This window comes from Colobus angolensis, unplaced genomic scaffold (genome assembly GCF_000951035.1).
Source record: "Colobus angolensis palliatus isolate OR3802 unplaced genomic scaffold, Cang.pa_1.0 Scaffold247, whole genome shotgun sequence".
NCBI classification, from domain to species: Eukaryota; Metazoa; Chordata; class Mammalia; order Primates; family Cercopithecidae; genus Colobus; species Colobus angolensis.
The window spans coordinates 373493-391141 of NW_012115677.1; the positions used below are offsets into that span (position 1 = coordinate 373493).

The 17649-nt window shown below is 34.2% G+C and overlaps 1 protein-coding gene across 1 annotated transcript in view; it reads left to right on the top strand.

Annotated features, from left to right (window-relative positions):
• UBR3 (ubiquitin protein ligase E3 component n-recognin 3 (putative)) overlaps window positions 1–17649 on the top strand; it is a gene marked incomplete at its 5' end in the record, with an annotated part of 276638 nt that overhangs the window by 183184 nt on the left and 75805 nt on the right. Inside the window, 3 exons of the mRNA XM_011945970.1 lie at window positions 1103–1303; window positions 2797–2933; window positions 9290–9375. Coding sequence (XP_011801360.1) covers window positions 1103–1303; window positions 2797–2933; window positions 9290–9375 — 424 coding nt within the window. The remainder of the gene's footprint in view (window positions 1–1102; window positions 1304–2796; window positions 2934–9289; window positions 9376–17649) is intronic.

Consider the following 17649-nt stretch of genomic DNA (forward strand, 5'->3'; position numbering starts at 1 on the left):
AGGATAGTATTGCTATATGACATGAGCCACAAATACAAGGGAATGCAAGAGTAATGATCTCGGGCCAGCACCAGAGGGTGCTGAGATGTGAGAGATGTAGGAGGGTGAGTTGAGAGGGTTTCTGGGGGTGCTTCAGTAGAGAACCTAGCTTCAGTTATAGCAAAAAAGAGTATCTAGCATTCTTTAGAATTAAGGCTGCCAAGAAGCTTATCACAGAATGTTCTGTGACCAGGACCATTGCCCCAATTTTTAGCACTCTCTTTTTTGTGTATTTTTAAAACTTAGCTCACAAATCTTCTCTGGGAAGGCTTCTCTGTTGTTGCATTTATCGCACTCTAATTTATTTGCCCAATTTTGCTTTTAAATTGTGAGCACCTTAAGAAGGAAAAATGTATCTTAACTCTTTATGCTATCACCTCGCACAGCATTTATCACATAGTAGGAGCTTAGTAAATGTTTGTAGAATTGGATTTAGGAAGATATATTGTTACATTTTTAAGGACTTAAAAAGTTAATGTCAAAAAGTGAAAAATAGAATTCATAGTTCTCATAGTCGAAGTACTTGAGATGCAGATATAATGAAATGAGCACTAACTCAGTTGTCCAATCAGTTGTATTTAGCAGTTAGACACTTTAGAAGTTACTTTTTTGAGGCTTATTTGCTCCCAAAAGCTATTTATCCTAGATCAAGGAACATGAGCATTGGGATAATCTTCCCAGTAGTCAGTTACAGATTATGAAAACAGGGGTGTGGGGTAAGAGGAGGGTGACCCACTTTAATGTGGCCTGTTTTTTGAATTATTGTTTATCTTAAATCCACATTTCAGATTAATTGCATCATCACTTGAATGTTTCATACTGAGAGAAGAGTAAGATACTTAAACAGTGTGTTGGTGAGGGCAAGTGTTATGTAATTGCTCTGATATAAGAAGTGATTTGGTAAACTTTAACAGTTAAATGAAGGATTTTGTTTATTTCTTTATGACATATTAGAGATGTCTTTTTTTGTATGGTTTATTAATTTACTGTAAAATGGGTGGTATAATTTTTGTTTTCTGTAAATGTGTGTATCATGCATCTGTATGTTTATTTCATCTTTTAGAATGATCAGGTTCTTCAGGGCTTCTCAGTGGACAAAGGAGAATTCACGTGTCCCCTCTGTAGGCAGTTTGCTAACAGTGTTCTTCCATGTTATCCTGGAAGCAATGTGGAAAATAACCCTTGGCAACGTCCTAGCAACAAAAGCATACAAGATCTCATAAAGGAAGTGGAGGAGCTGCAGGGACGACCGGGAGCTTTCCCAGTAAGCATCAGTGTAAGGCATAAATATCCTGGTTAACTCAGCTCTGATTTTCTGCTTTCATTTTCATTCAGTTTATAAATTACTCTGGACTTTTACATATTTAGTAGAAATTGCTTTTCGAGGTTTTGTTCTCTTCTATTTATATTTAAATAAAAGTAATAGAAATTATTATCAAAGACTATACTTCTCTTTAGGCTAAATTCTTAGTTTTAATATACATCTTCTAGGTCAAGAACCCCTATAGGTTTAGATATAGTTAGGCTCTTTTAAGATGTTGAAGTAGGCCAGGCGCGGTGGCTCACACCAGTAATCCCAGCGCTTTGGGAGGCTGAGGCTGATGGATAACTTAAGGTCAGGAGTTTGAGACCAGCCCGGCCAACATGGCAAAACCCCATCTCTACTAAAAATACAAAAATTAGCTGGGTACGGTGGTACACACCTATAATCCCAGCTACTCGGGAGGCTGAGGCAGGAGAATCGCTTGAACCCGGGAGCCAGAGGTTGCAGTGAGCTGAGATCGTGCCACTGCACTCCAGCCTGGGCAGCAGAGCGAGACTCCCTCTCAAAAAAAAAAAAAAAAAAAGGTTGTAGTATTTAAAAGCAAACACACAAGCTATATATACTCTGTGTGTGTGTGTGTATCTCAATATAAAGCACAATTTAATCACTTAAAAATACGCCCATTAGGTATATTAGGATTAAGAAAATATATTTACACAGATATGCACATGTATTTACTGTGTGTGTATGTGTATTCGAGAGATAAAATATTGTGTAATTGATTGAACTGTTCATCACAAGTCAGACTACTGTGGTGGGGAACTCATCTTTTATGCCATCCATAAAAGATGTTTTATGTTTGGTTTAAATTCTTAAAATATTTCACCTTCATTATAGATTTATTATATGGTCTCTGAGAGAAGTGACAGTTGTGTCTGGTTTATGTAGTAAATTTGTGAAAACTGTGAATATGTGACTTTTGAAACAGAAATGCATACTTTAAACCTAGATAGATTCATCTGTCAATTCCCTTTCTCAAGCGAAGACTAATTTTAGAATTTGTGGTCTTTTTAAAATGTTATAAACCCTAATTCTTGTGTGTTTAAAATATGCTTAAACTTATGGGACATTGATATAATTCTTTGAAAAATGAACTTAAATGAAAGTCAGGTTTTTTATAGACATGGAAACTTTGTTCTAACATATTATTTTAATACCATCATCTCATTGGCTTAGAATAATTTATGTGGTTAATTCATAGTTGGGTTACAGTGTTACCAGTCACAATGTAGAATTAAAGATCACTGTTTAAGAGAGTATTTTTTGTTTGGTTTTATCTTTGTACACTAAATATATTTATAATAGATAATGTTCTATCTGTTTTGACTTTTTAATTTTAATATCCTGTGTTTATGTAATAAACATTCTAGTTTTAGACCAGTATTAAAGAAAGTGAATATAAACTTGATATATATGTTTGCATTGTTTTATAGTCAGAAACAAATTTAAGTAAAGAAATGGAATCTGTAATGAAAGATATAAAAAATACCACTCAGAAGAAATATAGAGACTATAGCAAGACCCCGGGCTCACCAGACAATGATTTTCTCTTTATGTACTCTGTTGCTAGGTAGGTATATATAGTATATACTCTTTAGTTTACTTGTTATTAATAGTTGATTTTATTATTTAATAAATATTTGTTTTATTTATTTAAAGGATGCATATTTTTAATATCAGTTGAAATTATGGCTAGTTTTAGTGCCTCCTAGGATAACTATAAGTGTGCAGCTTTCTTTTATTTCCTGAAGAGGTTTTATTTTAATGAAATATTTGCATATATGTTACTAAGCATTAATAGTACATGGGGGAAAAGTATGTTACTAACATTTTGGGACAGATACATACCTTGAAGCATGTATTATATATGAGACCTGTCAAAAAGTGTTAATACGGAGAACTAAAACGTTGTAATATGTTAAACCCTTCGATTTATGGAAAAATAAGAACAGTAAGGAGTAGAAGAACTTTATTTTAAATAGAAACTGGAAATATCTAGCGATAGCCTAAAAGACAGGAATTTAGAAAAATCAGATAAGGGAGAGGAAGCAAGGGATCAGGCATGTTCTGAACCTCAATTTGTAGTGAGTAAGGGGCTCAAGAAAGCTGTTAGAAGTAAATGTTTCTCATCTTTCAGATTAGAAAGGATTAGTCTAATTGTGTACAATACAGAAGCAGTAGTTCTAAATGGGAATTTTGGAAAACTTGAGTGAAAATGCAGAACCATAAAAGAAGTAAATAGAGGAGAGGCAGACGCAACTAAGAACTTGTAAATGCATTCTGCCAAAACTGACTCTGTACATCCTTGAATATCTCTGGAAGCATATTTCATGTTTTATCTAAGTATTGTAATAGGTAAGATTTAGAGAGATAATGTGACTTGAAGTCATACAGCAAGTTAGTGGCAGAGTAGGATGTCTTGAGTCAAGGTTTAGTGTTTTTTGCAATTTGCTACCTTCCTTTTTCCTTTCCTATGTTTAGCTTTTATAAGTTGTATTATGTATATAGTTAATCATGGCTATTCTCTCTGGCCCACTTCTGAATCAGAGGGTAACGAAAGAGTAAATGAACTATACATAGCCTTTGGAACCCAGGAGAAGTGGAACCAGACTTAGAAAAATTACAGCAAGCAAATTAGAGCTCAAGATAAGGAACATTAGTTAGTCTGAGAATGCAAATACTGGACATGGGTTGATGTAAAAGAATCTAATGGATTGGAAAGTAACTTTGTAGTTTGTATATTCTTAGCCTCTTGTTTATCTAGAATGTTTTTGGGGAAGACATAACAATTTGGTATCTTGTTTCTGGAGAGTTACTAGTTACTACATTTTTGCAATAAAAGATACTTTATGTGAAAACAAAACTGAATATAATTTAACTTTGCCAGGGTGCCAAGGTTTTACAGAACTTCCATATGATACTGTGATTATAACATTGTAGGCAATTGGGTTGAATATGGATCAACTCAGTTCTGCTATACATATTTATACACATACATGATCACAGACCTACACACATTTATGTTGCTCATGTATTTATGTCTTTATTTTTATTGGAGTTGACCTTTTAAGAAAATCTTTATTGAATGGAAATAATATGTATTTGGAATTTTCCTGTAGTATGATAAATCAAACAATTTGATTTAAATATAATTTAGTGGAAGTTTTAGATCCTCATTTCTTGGTTTAAGTTTATAAGTAACTTAGAGAAAAAAGCTTGCAATGATAATGGGAGACCTTCTGGATCAAGACATTTTGGTTTCTCTATTTTTTAGAGAAGCAGGGACAGATGTCAAATACTTTACTAAGGTGTAGACAGAGAAACAGAGAAAATATACTTCCCCCATCCTTTTCTGAAACTTAATGATAAGCTCTAAAGCAGCAAAACAATAATTCTGAAAATGAGTGTATATAACACTTTAAAACTTTATTATCCTTTGTTTGGAATTCTCCAAAATATTGCAAAGCTCTTCCAGTGAGGCGACATTCCTTCTCTAAGTTTTACTTAGTCATTACAAAGAAAACAAAGGCTGGGCATGGTGGCTCACACCATAATCTCAGCACTTTAAGAGACCAAGGAGGATTGCTTGAGACCAGGAGTTTGAGACCAGCCTGGACAACATAGTAAAACCCTATCTCTATGAAAAATAATTAAAAAAAATTAGCTAGGTTTGGTGGCACACATCTGTAGTCCCAGCTACTTGGGAAGCTGAGCTGGGATGATCGCTTGAGCTACAAGAGATGGGAGGTCAAGGCTATACTGAGCTGTGATCGAGCCACCACACTTCAACTTGGGCAACAGAGCAAAACCCTGTCTAAAAAAAATAAAAAATAAGAGAAACAGATTGACTCAGAAATTAACATGTATTGAAGGAAAAAAGTATATTGTATTCTATTTAAATAGGTTGTAATTTTCTCAAAACAGGAAACCAGGCCTTTTATGCGTAACATATAACTTATTTATGCATAACATATAACATATAACATTTATTCCTAAAAGGTGAACATTAAAATATTTAGCAATATTTAATCATTTAAAATATTTAACAATAAACTTACTTTGAATTAAGTTTTGAAGTGATTTTAAAATGTATAATTCATTAGAACTTGCACGTTTATTTGTATTTAGTATTAGTAATGTGAGTAGAATACAACCCTCATTTCTTAGAGCTGAATTTCTCCCTGCTGAATAATTTTGTTTGCTCTTCAGAGAGTTTGAATTTTGGATATTTAGAAGCAAAGTGTTTCTGGTGAGTTTTAGAGTTTTTTGTTTTTTGGGGTTTTTTTGTAAGACAGTACATGTCTTTAGTTTTTAAATTTTATTTGCATGGTGAAGCCTTGGAGAATTTTCTGAGGATATCAGAGAAGAAACTGTTGGAAAATCCATTCAAATTTAAAATAATTTAAAAATTAATCAAAATTACTACATTCAAGTTTTAATGTATTTCCAAAATTTTCTTTCTATTGCAAATGTCAGTCATCTAAACAGATAATGGAAAGCTAATTTGGGGGAAGAAAGTTTTCTTTTTTTAATACCAATTCATTATTTTGTTCTTGAAACAATGAATGACATGAATTTCAGTAACTGATTTTTCCAAGGATTTTGGACTCAAATTTCATATAATCAAGAGCTATTGGCGAGTAGCAGGTGGTTTGTGTAGAGAAAAATGGAAAGAAAATGAAACATAAGTAACTGCAATGTAGGTGGAGAGACATCTTTAAATTGTGGTTACTCAATAGAGTCAATGTACCTTCATAGGTTAGTTACTTTGTAAACTAATTATGTTCAAAATAAAAGCGATGCTTGCTAGATACCAAATTATGAATCCTTTTAAAAAACAGAAAATTCTTTCCTAAAACAATCCTTTTTTTGGGGCTTGAACGGGAGTCACTACTGGGTTTAAGGGAATGGAAGAGTTAGGAAAAGAAAGAAAATAAACTGCAGGGGCTAAAGAGAATCTTATAATTGGTTACATATCAAAAAAAAGATGTCATTCCCCCCCCCCCTTTTTTTTTAAGCATCTTGCCAGGTACCATTGGTGATTTAGAAGCTATATATGAAATAATCCCTGTTCTCCAGGAATTTACAATTCAGTTGGGGAGATGGAACTAATATAATATCAATCTATATAACAGAATATAATTTGTTTTTTAAAATGTCATATAGAGAAAGTACTGTAGAACTTCTGAAGGGAAAATGAGCAAATTGAAATATGAAATATGCATAAGGCCTTCTTTCCTGTCCCAGAAAAGCTTCCTGGAGAAGTTAAAACTTGAATTGCCTCTTGTATAATGTAGGCTGTGGTATGGATGAAGATACTGTTTTTTTTTTTCCCCTGAGAAATTGAGTAACTTGCTCAACTACTAAGTGGTCTACTCAGGCCTTGAACCTAGACCTCTTTCCAGAAGCTTTGCCTTTTTCACCAAACCAACGTGTGTTTGACAGTGTGGGGTGTGTAGTGTGTGTACACACATTTGCTTTTCAAATTGTGGTCTAAAATAGAAGTTAGTGTTGAATGGGGGGTTGAGAGGACAGCATACTTTGGTCATGCAAAAAGAAGCTGGAGCATAATTAGAGGGGTTTTTAATACGCATATCTAGGTTGCCACTAGGGTAGGCTTTAAACAGTCTTTCTCATTATTTCAGATGTGGAGATATTCTCCTTTTTCTTCCAAACTAATTTGAATGTATTTGTGTAAGAAAATATAGAAAAGAGTCTACTTTTCTTTCACAGCAAAAAGCTCAGAAAATTACCACTCCCAGCATATCTTTAGTTTTACATCATTCATTGGGAAGGGAAGAAACATAATACTGCTGTGTGAATTTCAGCAGCTGAGGAAATGTGAACGTGGGACATATGACCCATTTGTGTGTTCTTTAGCATGTCTCAAAGGACCAATTTTCACATAAATGAAATAAAGAAAAGTTGATATTTAGAGCCATATTGATTTTTAAAATCCTAGATATTGCTGGATGCAGTGGTGTGCGCCTATTCCTGGCTACTTGGGAGGCTGAGGCAGGAGGATTGCTTGAGCACAGGAGTTCAAATACACCCTGGGAAACACAGCAAGACCTCATCTCTCAAAAAAAAATGTTAAGAAATGTAAAATCCTAGATATTATTACACATTAATCCTTTGGATAGGTAGTTTTTTTATTTTTAATTCAGAAAGAATATTGCATAGGAGATCTTCCAGTCATCATCTGGAATAATTAATTAGATTTTACTAGTTTTTTTTCCAGTATTCTTTGCAATGAAATTCTTAGTAACATGTTTGTCATCCTTTATATTTGGGGATTGAGAAAACAGAATTGTTCTTATATTTAATTTTAATGAATATTTTTGCAAATATGGTGAAATGTTGACATTCTGGTTTTAACATTCATTTGTAAGTATTGTTTGTGTTTCTGGTTAGCTCTCTTAAAAGTAGTATCTAGGAAATCTTAGTTTTTATAAGAGAATATAGCCATTAATTTTTTTCTACAGATTAGGCAACAGAAGATTTGTGAAAACAAAATGTATTGATCTCATTTATATTCCCTTGATGAAGGAACACATGCTGGTCTCCGCTCGCTTTCTGTCCACTAGTATGAAATCCCTGTCCCTGCTTCCTTGCTGGTAGGTTTTTAGAAGTTCAGTGAGCAATGCAAATCGCCTGAAGGGTGGAAAATTCCCTTATCACACAGATGCCCTTATCAGCAGCAACCAGATGGAGCTCTGAGCTGGAACATTATCAGTGTTAAATTGCTTTTTCTCCCACCCTGAGTAGAGAGGATTAAAGCATTCCTTTAGAAATGGGTGGCAAATGTACAGACTTAGGAATATTAATATTTTTAACAATTTGCATTTATAAGTAAATACATGGAAATATAATCTCAAAATATTCTGTGTTAAAAATACAACCAAACCAGTGCAAAATGTTTTGTTTTAAATAAAACAGGATAATAGTCTTTCGTGAATTCACTTGCAAAGAGTAGGCTTGAAACTGCTTTTTCTCTTTTTTTTTTTTTTAAGTGGGACAGTATCTCACTATTAGGGCTAAATGCATATCTTGGATATAAACTAGTCTATTCAGTTTTGGTTGTAGAAAATAAAGGTATGTCTAAGTGTATTAATACTGTTGAAGAAAAATACAATTTAAATTCTTTCTCAGAGTTGTCATTTATTTTGGCATAATTGGTTATTTTACTGCTACTGTTTTTGAATAAATCCTTAGATTCTGCATTAGTTTGATTTTTGAAATGTTGATTTATTGATTATTGCTATTTTGTAAGCTAATAATTGATAAATACCTTGCAATTTCAGGTGTATGAACAATATTGATGGTTAGCCATATCAATAGTTACACAGTGTATTTTAATGAAACTAGTTTTAGAAGTCCATAAGAGAGACTGCTGTTAAATTATATGTGTTGTTCGTAGCCATTTCGATATTAGTGATTTTGTTTCTTAATATTGATTTCCAGATACCATCTAACCTCTAATGAATGATAACCATTTCTCTGATAGAAAAATTGGTATGCCCTTGTGTTTTACATGGCAATAACCACCTACACAGTGGCTGATGTTGGAGTAAAAATTCTTTCTTCATATTCTTATGAAGGTTTATGAAATATGTTGCAGGTTTTTTTTTCTTAAGGCCTAGTTTTTAGTATGTGCCAAGAGTTGGGACTTTGCAACAATTACACCATGATGTGTGCAATTTTTTGCAGGTATAAATATGAACATATAAATAAGGATGGATAAATTGTTCCCTTTTTATTTCTAAATATCAGATAAATACGATTATTGATACAACATAAAAACTGCTTTTGCAAAAAAAGTTGAAGAACTTTAATTTTTAGGTTGATTCAGACATGTCAATAAAGCAAATTAATAAAGAATCTTCAGTTTAGCGACTGAGATATATTATAATGTTTTGCTTACAGAACGAATTTAGAACTTGAATTGATTCATCGAGGAGGCAATTTGTGTTCAGGTGGTGCAAGCACAGCTGGCAAAAGGTCTTGTTTAAGTAAGTACTAAATAGTGCTAAATTAAAAAAAAAATTCTGTCATTTTTGGAAGCATTGACAGGTAAAGTGACATTTTGGTGTATTTCAAATTCTGTCTATGTTATATATGGTCTATATAGATAGTGATATATACTTTAAATGGTTAATCTTGTACTTGGAAGAATCATATGAATATTTAGCTCTTTCTAGATTATGATTACCTAGCAGATAAATGTGATGCTAAGTGACGAGGTTTATACTATTTCAAAATTTAAGCACTGTATTATTCTCAGCTATAAAAAATTGTCCTTAAACTTTAATTCTCTTAAAGAATTTTTACACTGAATTAAGAAAATATAAAGACAATATATGTTGCCCACAGATTTATATTATTGCTATTAATGAAGATATTTGTGCTATATTTTGATGTGCATATTAAAATGAATTGAAATTGCAGATGTTTGCTTTTATTTATATATATACTTTATGTTATAAAATGAGCATAATTCTGCAATCTTGTCTGTAAAGATATATTTGAGAAAAGTGTAACTTGTAATTTAAGGTAGATTTTTCATGAGCATGGCTTTAATGCTATCATTTTTTAGTCATTGTTTAGAGAATTAAGGTGAATACTAGGAATAATATTACTGAATGTCACCATATAGCTCTGATTATTGGCCCCAGATCACTGGAGTTGAAATATTACCTAATGTGATTGGTGTAGGAAATAAAACTTGTTTAAAACACATAATATAGTCTTTTGAAAAATGAATATTTTTCTTAAAATACTAAAAAAAGTATTAAAAATTATCAATACATGTTGGCGTTTTAACAAAAATATGTTATTTCAAAAAATATGTAATTTTGAATTGATTTCAGAGCAGAGGGATGATCAAAAGCACTTTAAAATTTCTAACATAAAAGCAAACATATGTGAAATTTTAACTTGGTTACCTTTAAAGTCTTATAAATTGCATTAGAATTTGATCTTTTCTTTTGGATTGTCACTTTATTCCTAGAACTTAAGATTTTGGAGGTTATTATTTTTATTTTTTAACCAAGTGTTAGTAAAAATTGACCCCTCTATGCATTCATCTAAACCCTATTTCTATTCAGTGCTTTACTAGTATGTTTCAAAGGTAGTTGTTGATACATGGGAGTTTTAGTTTCTAATCTGTTTGAATTAATAGATACAATAATCATTTTAGTTATATAAATTATTCCTTCTTGTTAATTTGTTATTAATTGATGTTTGGCATTGGCTGATAATATTCCAGAAACCGTTGTGTTACAAAGTGTTTAGTGAATGATTTTCTGTTTTTAAAAATCTCCTTAATTTTTTTTCTCTGAGGCACTTAAACTTATGTAGAGGCTTGTAATAATGAATTTTTCCAGATTCCTGAAAATAGTAATAAAATTCTGGTAGTAATCACTTCAATTACCAGAGTCAATTTTGTAATTTAAATTGTTAAATTTATAGTTACTTTCAGATTTTTGCTTATTTTTCCCTTTACTAAATAAGAAATTACACTGTGCCAGTATAGACAAAGTCATGATACAGTTTATCCTAAATATAAGTTAATATGTTTCTTAGTTTTTGTATAATTTATTATTGTTCAATTACTTATTTATCCTAATATTAATAAAAGCAGCCTGTAAGTCATATATATAGAATATGTTGTATATATACAAAATCCCACTGTCTTACAAGTGTATGAACTTAGTATTTGTTATTTATTCAAATAAAATTCAAACTTAAATTGTACACCGGGACTTAAATTGATGATGATTCATGGGATCTCAGTGCAAATATCTCATTTTTTTGATCTTCCAGTGCAACTTCAGTGGTATTATAAAAAAAAAATTCTTTTTTCTAGGGAAAAATCTTCTTGTATTCATATTTTCCTTTTTCCGTTGATTGCTCTTTATTACTTTTTGAAAATCTCATTTTTAATGTTTTTTTCTTCCGTAATGTTTTTGAGGAGAGTGAGAAAATGCCTCACTGATTAAGCAAATGATAAGGGAACTTTTTTCATTCTAAGAATATCACACTTTTGAAATACCGTTCTGTTACGACTTCTTGATGAAACTGAAAATTTGTCTAGTCAGGAAAACTTCTAATAAATTTTGTCTAGAAAAGATTGCGTCATGCCTGGTATGTAATTATGGACACACACACACACACACACACACACACGTACACTCAGTGGGGGAGAAGAGAAGAAGATTGTTCTTTCTACAACAATGAAAGCAGAAAGTATTAATGGCCAAATCTCTAGTGAGAAATAAAATTGAAATGGAACAATGCCATTCAACTACATCTTCAAACATTTTTAAATAGTTGAGGGTAGTAACCAATGTCAATCAGAGCAAAACGTCAGTGCTAAAAATATGTGTGTGGGAAATTTTCCATAGTAAAAAGTTACTCAAATTAGCTCACATAGCAGCATACTATGGTATTTTAATAATATCCTACGTTTGTAAATTATTTAATCTTTAGAACAACCATGTGAAATAGGTGTTATCTCTTTTTCATAGAAAAGGAATCTGAAGTTCAGAGTGATTGCCTTGCCAAGTCACACAGCTGGTGAGCCCAGCTCTTCTGACTCTAAATTCAGTTATATAAGACATATCTCCTGCCCTTAAGTGTCCCAAAGGATGCAGAACTTTTAAGACCTTTCACCCATTGGTTTAGTCAAAGACACTCTACTGTACAACGTTGACTTGGGATCTTTCCAGGCCCTTCTGTGCTAACTCTTCTGTTTATCTTGTCTATTTTCTTTTATCAGCCTTTCACCATAAATCCTTTGTTCTGAGCCATCTTTTCAGACATTTTTGCAAGTCCTAGTCCTGAGTCCTTCTGCCCTGGATACCAGTTAGTTCTCCTTTATTCCTTGCTAGTTTGCTGGCTGGTTCCCCTTGCTCTTGCTGTGAGCCATGTGCATTAGCTCTCATATACAGCATAGCTGCTGATTCCTAGGTCAGAGTTCTAGCCCTTCTCCTTACCCACCAGAGAAGATCAGGCATTTAGGACTTTGTATTCAGCACATGATACTGGTTCTAGCGACTGGTTCTCATCTGCTGGACTTGTATTCAGCAGATGAGATTTGTTCAAATGCCATGTCCACCAAAAACTTCACTGATTCCAGCAGTGAATTTCCTAGAAGTTCTAGGGAATTTAGAGGTTTGGGATCATACCTATCTGCTGGAATCAGTGAAGCTTTTGGTGGACAAGGCATTTGAACAAGACTTTGAAAGGTAAGTGAGGTTTAGAGTTTTTGTTACAAATTGATATATACAGTAAGTACCACCAATTTGGTTAGCAACATATGTTGGAAAAAGCAGATGTGAAAATTAAAGGCATAACTTTTTATTAAGAAAAATATTAAGCTTACTGTATTAATTTCTTCATTCAAGTGATTTGAAAGTAAATATGACACTCCATAAATTCTAGTGACGTTCACATGCTTTTGACACTTTTTTGGCATGATATTCTCAGTGTATTTCTCAAGTAGAAATTGTTGAAACCATTGGCAATGCCATTTGATAGATTATTAATATTGGAGCATAATATAAAAATTATTTGTAGGTAAACTTTTTTCCTGTCTTTGGGTCTGTCTGAGAATTTTTCTGCTTATTACTGTCATTTAACTAAGAAACTACAGTTCATGTCTCAAATGGATTCCATGATTTTATAGAGAGATTAAAAATGAGACGGTAGTCAAGAGAGGATAAGGCAAACTCTTACCTTGACATTTTCATTTGGGAAGTTCTGACTTAATTTTGATGTAATCTATGATCTGATCAAGAAATTATGCATAGTCACTGCAGTAAATAATTTCTACCAGAATTTGCTATTCATAGCAAGCAACCCGGCTTAGATCTGTGCAGGCAACTTAAAATAGTTCTACTTTCTCAAAGAGTGAATTTTTGGTGAATTTAAAATTACAGAAAATTAGCCAGGTGCGATGGCTCACTCCTGTGATCCTAACATTTTGGGAAGCTGAGATGGGGAGGGTCACTTGAGTCCAGAAGTTGTTAACAGCCTGGGCAACATAGGGAGAACCTCATCTCTAAAAAGAAAAAAAAAATTAGCTGGGTGTGGTGGCGTGAGCCTGTGGTCCCAGCAACTCAGGAGACGGAGGTGGGAGGATCGCTTAAGCCCAGAAGGTGGAGGCTGCAGTGAGCCATGATTGTGCCATTGCACTACAGACTGGGCGACAGAGCAAGATGCTGTCTCAAAAAAAAAAATTATAGAAAATTATTTTGACATTAATTTCTCCCTGCAGTTAGGCAGCATAAAGATGTTGTTAAACAAGTAATGAGTTTTAACAAAATTACTCTTTAATTTTGAGCAACAGGGTCTCCCCTTTGTCACTCAGGCTGGAGTGCAGTGGCACAATCATAGTTCACTGCAGCCTCGAACTCCTAGGCTCAAGCAATCCTCCCACCTCAGCCTCCCGAGTAGCTAGGACAGCAGACACACATCGTCATGCCCAACTAATTTTTAAATATATTTCTTTGTAGAGATGGGGTCTCGCCATGTTGATGAGGCTGGTCTCAAGGTTTTGGCCTTAAGCAGTCCTCCCACCGTGCTGGGATTATAGGCATGAACCACTGTGCCTATCCTAAAATTACTTTTAAGTAGCCTGGCCTTATTATTTCACATTTAGTAGTAAAATTTTGACATTGATGGTTTATGAAAGCCTTTTTCAAATGTAAAAATATCAATTTCTGCAAGCAGACTGAATAACAATTTTGTTCAATTTTTGTTACCATAAAAAGGACAGAAATTTGGCCATCAAATTATTATAATGGTCAAAAGGTATAAATTAATACAAAAATGTGTAAATTGTCTGCTGAGACTAGTTATTGATAAAATTTCATGGCTAAAAGCTGATTTTGTGGTATTTGGGAATGTTTTATGTTCTGAAGAGCCAGTTGGTGTGTATTTAGGGCCAACATGAAAGATGCATATGTGGTGGAATAGACAACAGCAAACTAGGAGTCACAGGCATGTGCTTAGGCAAGACATTTTATGTTTTTGGCTTCAGTTTCCTCATCTGTAAAATTAGTGTATTAGACTGGATGATCTGTGTCCTGACAGATGTTCAGGGTTGTTAACTCTTACACGCAAAGCTCCAATATGGAGCTTTTTTCCCCTGTTAATTAACATCATTGACATTAAACACAAAAGGCAAATAGCCGGACTAGGAATTATACTCTAGGAACTTTTAGAATTATACTTTATCTATAGTCATACACTATAGAATAAATCAAGGCTTGGAGTTTTTGTTGTTCTTTTCTTTTGATACATCTTACAAATTCAGAAGATTTTGGTATTTTGTTTTATATTTTGTTTTGCTCTTCATTTTAAGTAGTGCATAAATAAAAAATAGAGGCTGTCAATGAAGTCACATGATAAATAGAATCAGAATCTTTGAGCTAAAAGTTACTTAGGAAATCACCTAGTCTAAATGTTATCTAGCTCAGGCATCTTGTACCTACTACTCCAATCATTTGTGCTCTGCTTAAACACTTTCAGAGATAAAGAGTACTTTTTGAGATAGATGAGGAGTTTGGTAAGCCTTTTAAAGGATGTTGATATTAAAAGGCAGCATAGTGTAAACTAGAGAGTTAGATTCTGTTCCCCATTAATACCCAATCAGAGGATTGTTGTAAGAATTCAATTTTATAATATATATTCTAGTTCCTATAGATTGTAAATCTCAACATTAATATTTCTCCTATTTTAACACTATAATTGTCAAATTAGGGGGTGTGTGGATAAGAAGAAGGAGCAAGATAACAATTTTTAGCTCAATTTTTGTCTTAGTCTATAAAAACATACCATAGACTGCGTGGCTTATATACAACAGAAATGTGTTTCTCACAGATCTGGAGGCTGGGACGTCTAAGATCAAGGCTCCAGCAGATTTGGTGTCTGGTGAGGACCTGCTTGCTTCCTCATACATAGCTGTCTTCTCACTGTAACCTCACGTGGTAGAAGTGGCAAGAGATCTCTCTGGGATCTCTTTTATGAGAGCACTAATCCCATTCATGAGGGCTTCCTCATGACCTAATCACTTCTCAAAGGCCCACCTCCTTATACTAACCTTGGGGTTAGGACTTTAACGTATGAATTTTGGTGGGACATAAACATTCAGTCCGTTGCAGTTTTTTTTAAGGGACTTGACAAACATTCTTTTGACCTCTTCGGAGATGAGATTAGGAGGATGGAATGAGATTTATCCACATGATAAAGTTGGTCTGTTGAGAACAAAATACATTGTTAATTTGGAGAGGTTTAAGAATGTGGCATGAAAATTTAAGTTAGAGGAGTGGCTTTAACTTTTCTTTAAGGCCTTTCTGAAAGTCCCATGATTTGTGACTTAAGTAGCCAGGCCTTTCTGTATTTATAATTTGGGCATTCTAAGAACTAAGTACCATAGATAGTAGTTTTCACTATCAGGGCATAGGGGTCTTCAGATCTTACTTGGCTTAGGGCAAGGCAGCTTCTTTCTTCTGCAGTTAGATGGGACAAACCCTACCCCTATTTTAAATGAGGTGCTTAAATAAGACCTGGATTCATGGAATGTGCCTCTTTAGTAAAGGGGAAATTAGGAGTCCTAAGAACTGACCTCTCTCTTCCCCTTCCTAGGGCTACCTATATGCAGAAACAAAATTGTACCTCTCCCTGCCTCTTATCATCCTAAGCTCTGTCAGAAAGGGAAAAGGGGAGGCTTCTAGTCACTAAAACCTTAAAGTAGAAGGTGAACAATTTGATGAAGCTAATAATAATACTTGTGGATACTTGAGGTAACCAGAGAATGATGTCATAGTGTGCCTGGGAGTGGAGACATAGGAACTCTGGGAGGCAGGAGAGGAACACAGCATGGAAATTATGAAAGTACTAAAGACAGCCTTTTTCTTCACTGTCTTCCCTTCCTCACATGGCAGAAAAAACCTCTCCAAAGGAAGCAACACTTCCCCACTCTATTTCCAAACTCCCATGTGTCCTTGTTGACTTGAGAAAACATAGCATACAGTGCTGGAAAGAACACCAGGTTGGAGTTTGAAGATGTGGATTCTAGTGTATTTGTTACCTGTTGGACTTCAGGAAACTAACCTAACTTTTTACCTCATTGTGGAAGTGAGGATGATGGTACTTATACTGACTATCTGATATATCCATCAAAGTTAATGTAATGATCAAATAGTATTAGATATATGAGCTAAATTATCTTACATAATGTTATTATATATAATAATGATTATTAAATTTGTCTTTTAACCCTTTAAAATTCTACCATAACTGCCACATGATTCTCTGCTCTGCCTTGCCTGGAGTGCTTAGGAATGGGATAGGGAGAGATGAGTCAGCTCCTGTCATCCATAACATCAACCTTCTGTCTCTGGGAACCAGATCTACAGATGTTCCCTTCTTCTTGGACCTGTTCCCAGACCTCATTTAAGGAGCTCTCTCCTGTCTCTTCATGGCTCATTTCTCAGGAATGTACAGAGGAACCAGTGGAAGCTAGCTTTGCTGTGAGAGGTGTATACTCACACCTATTACAATTCACCTTAGGATAAATAGGTCAGAACCATTTCCTCACTTTAATTATTCAGTTGCAGAGAAAGGGAGATTTTTTTTTTTCCACCGCTATGATATTTCAGAGAATCATTTGGCTAGTTGAGTTTGTTTTTTTTTTTTTAAGGGACAGGGTCTTGCTTTGTTTCCCATGCTGGCCTCAAACTCCTGGGCTCAAATAATCCTCCCACCTCAGCCTTCTGAGTAGCTGGGACTACAGGTATGTGTCACCTTGCCTGACTGAGGTTTTTTTCATTGACAGTGATTTAACCGTTGATGACTAGACTGGTAAGACTGAAATCTTGAATGCAGACCCAGTTAAGTTTACCTTAGGTACATTTTAACAGTGGTACAATTTGAGATAGAACCACATTTATCAAAGTCTTTTTTTTTTTGAGACGGAGTCTCACTCTGTTGCCCAGGCTGGAGTGCAGTGGCACCATGTCGGCTCACAGCAACCTCTGTCTCCTGGGTTCAAGCAATTCTCCTGCCTTAGCCTCTAAAGTAGCTGGGATTATGGGCGCCCACCACCACACCCAGCTAATTTTTGTTTTGTTTTGTTTTGGTTTTGTTTTGTTTGTTTTGTTTTTGAGATATCTTGCTCTGTCACCTAGGCTGGAGTCCAGTGGCGTGGTCTTGGCTCACTGCAACCTCTGTCTCCCAGGTTCAAGTGATTCTCCTGCCTCAGCCTCCTGAGTAGCTGG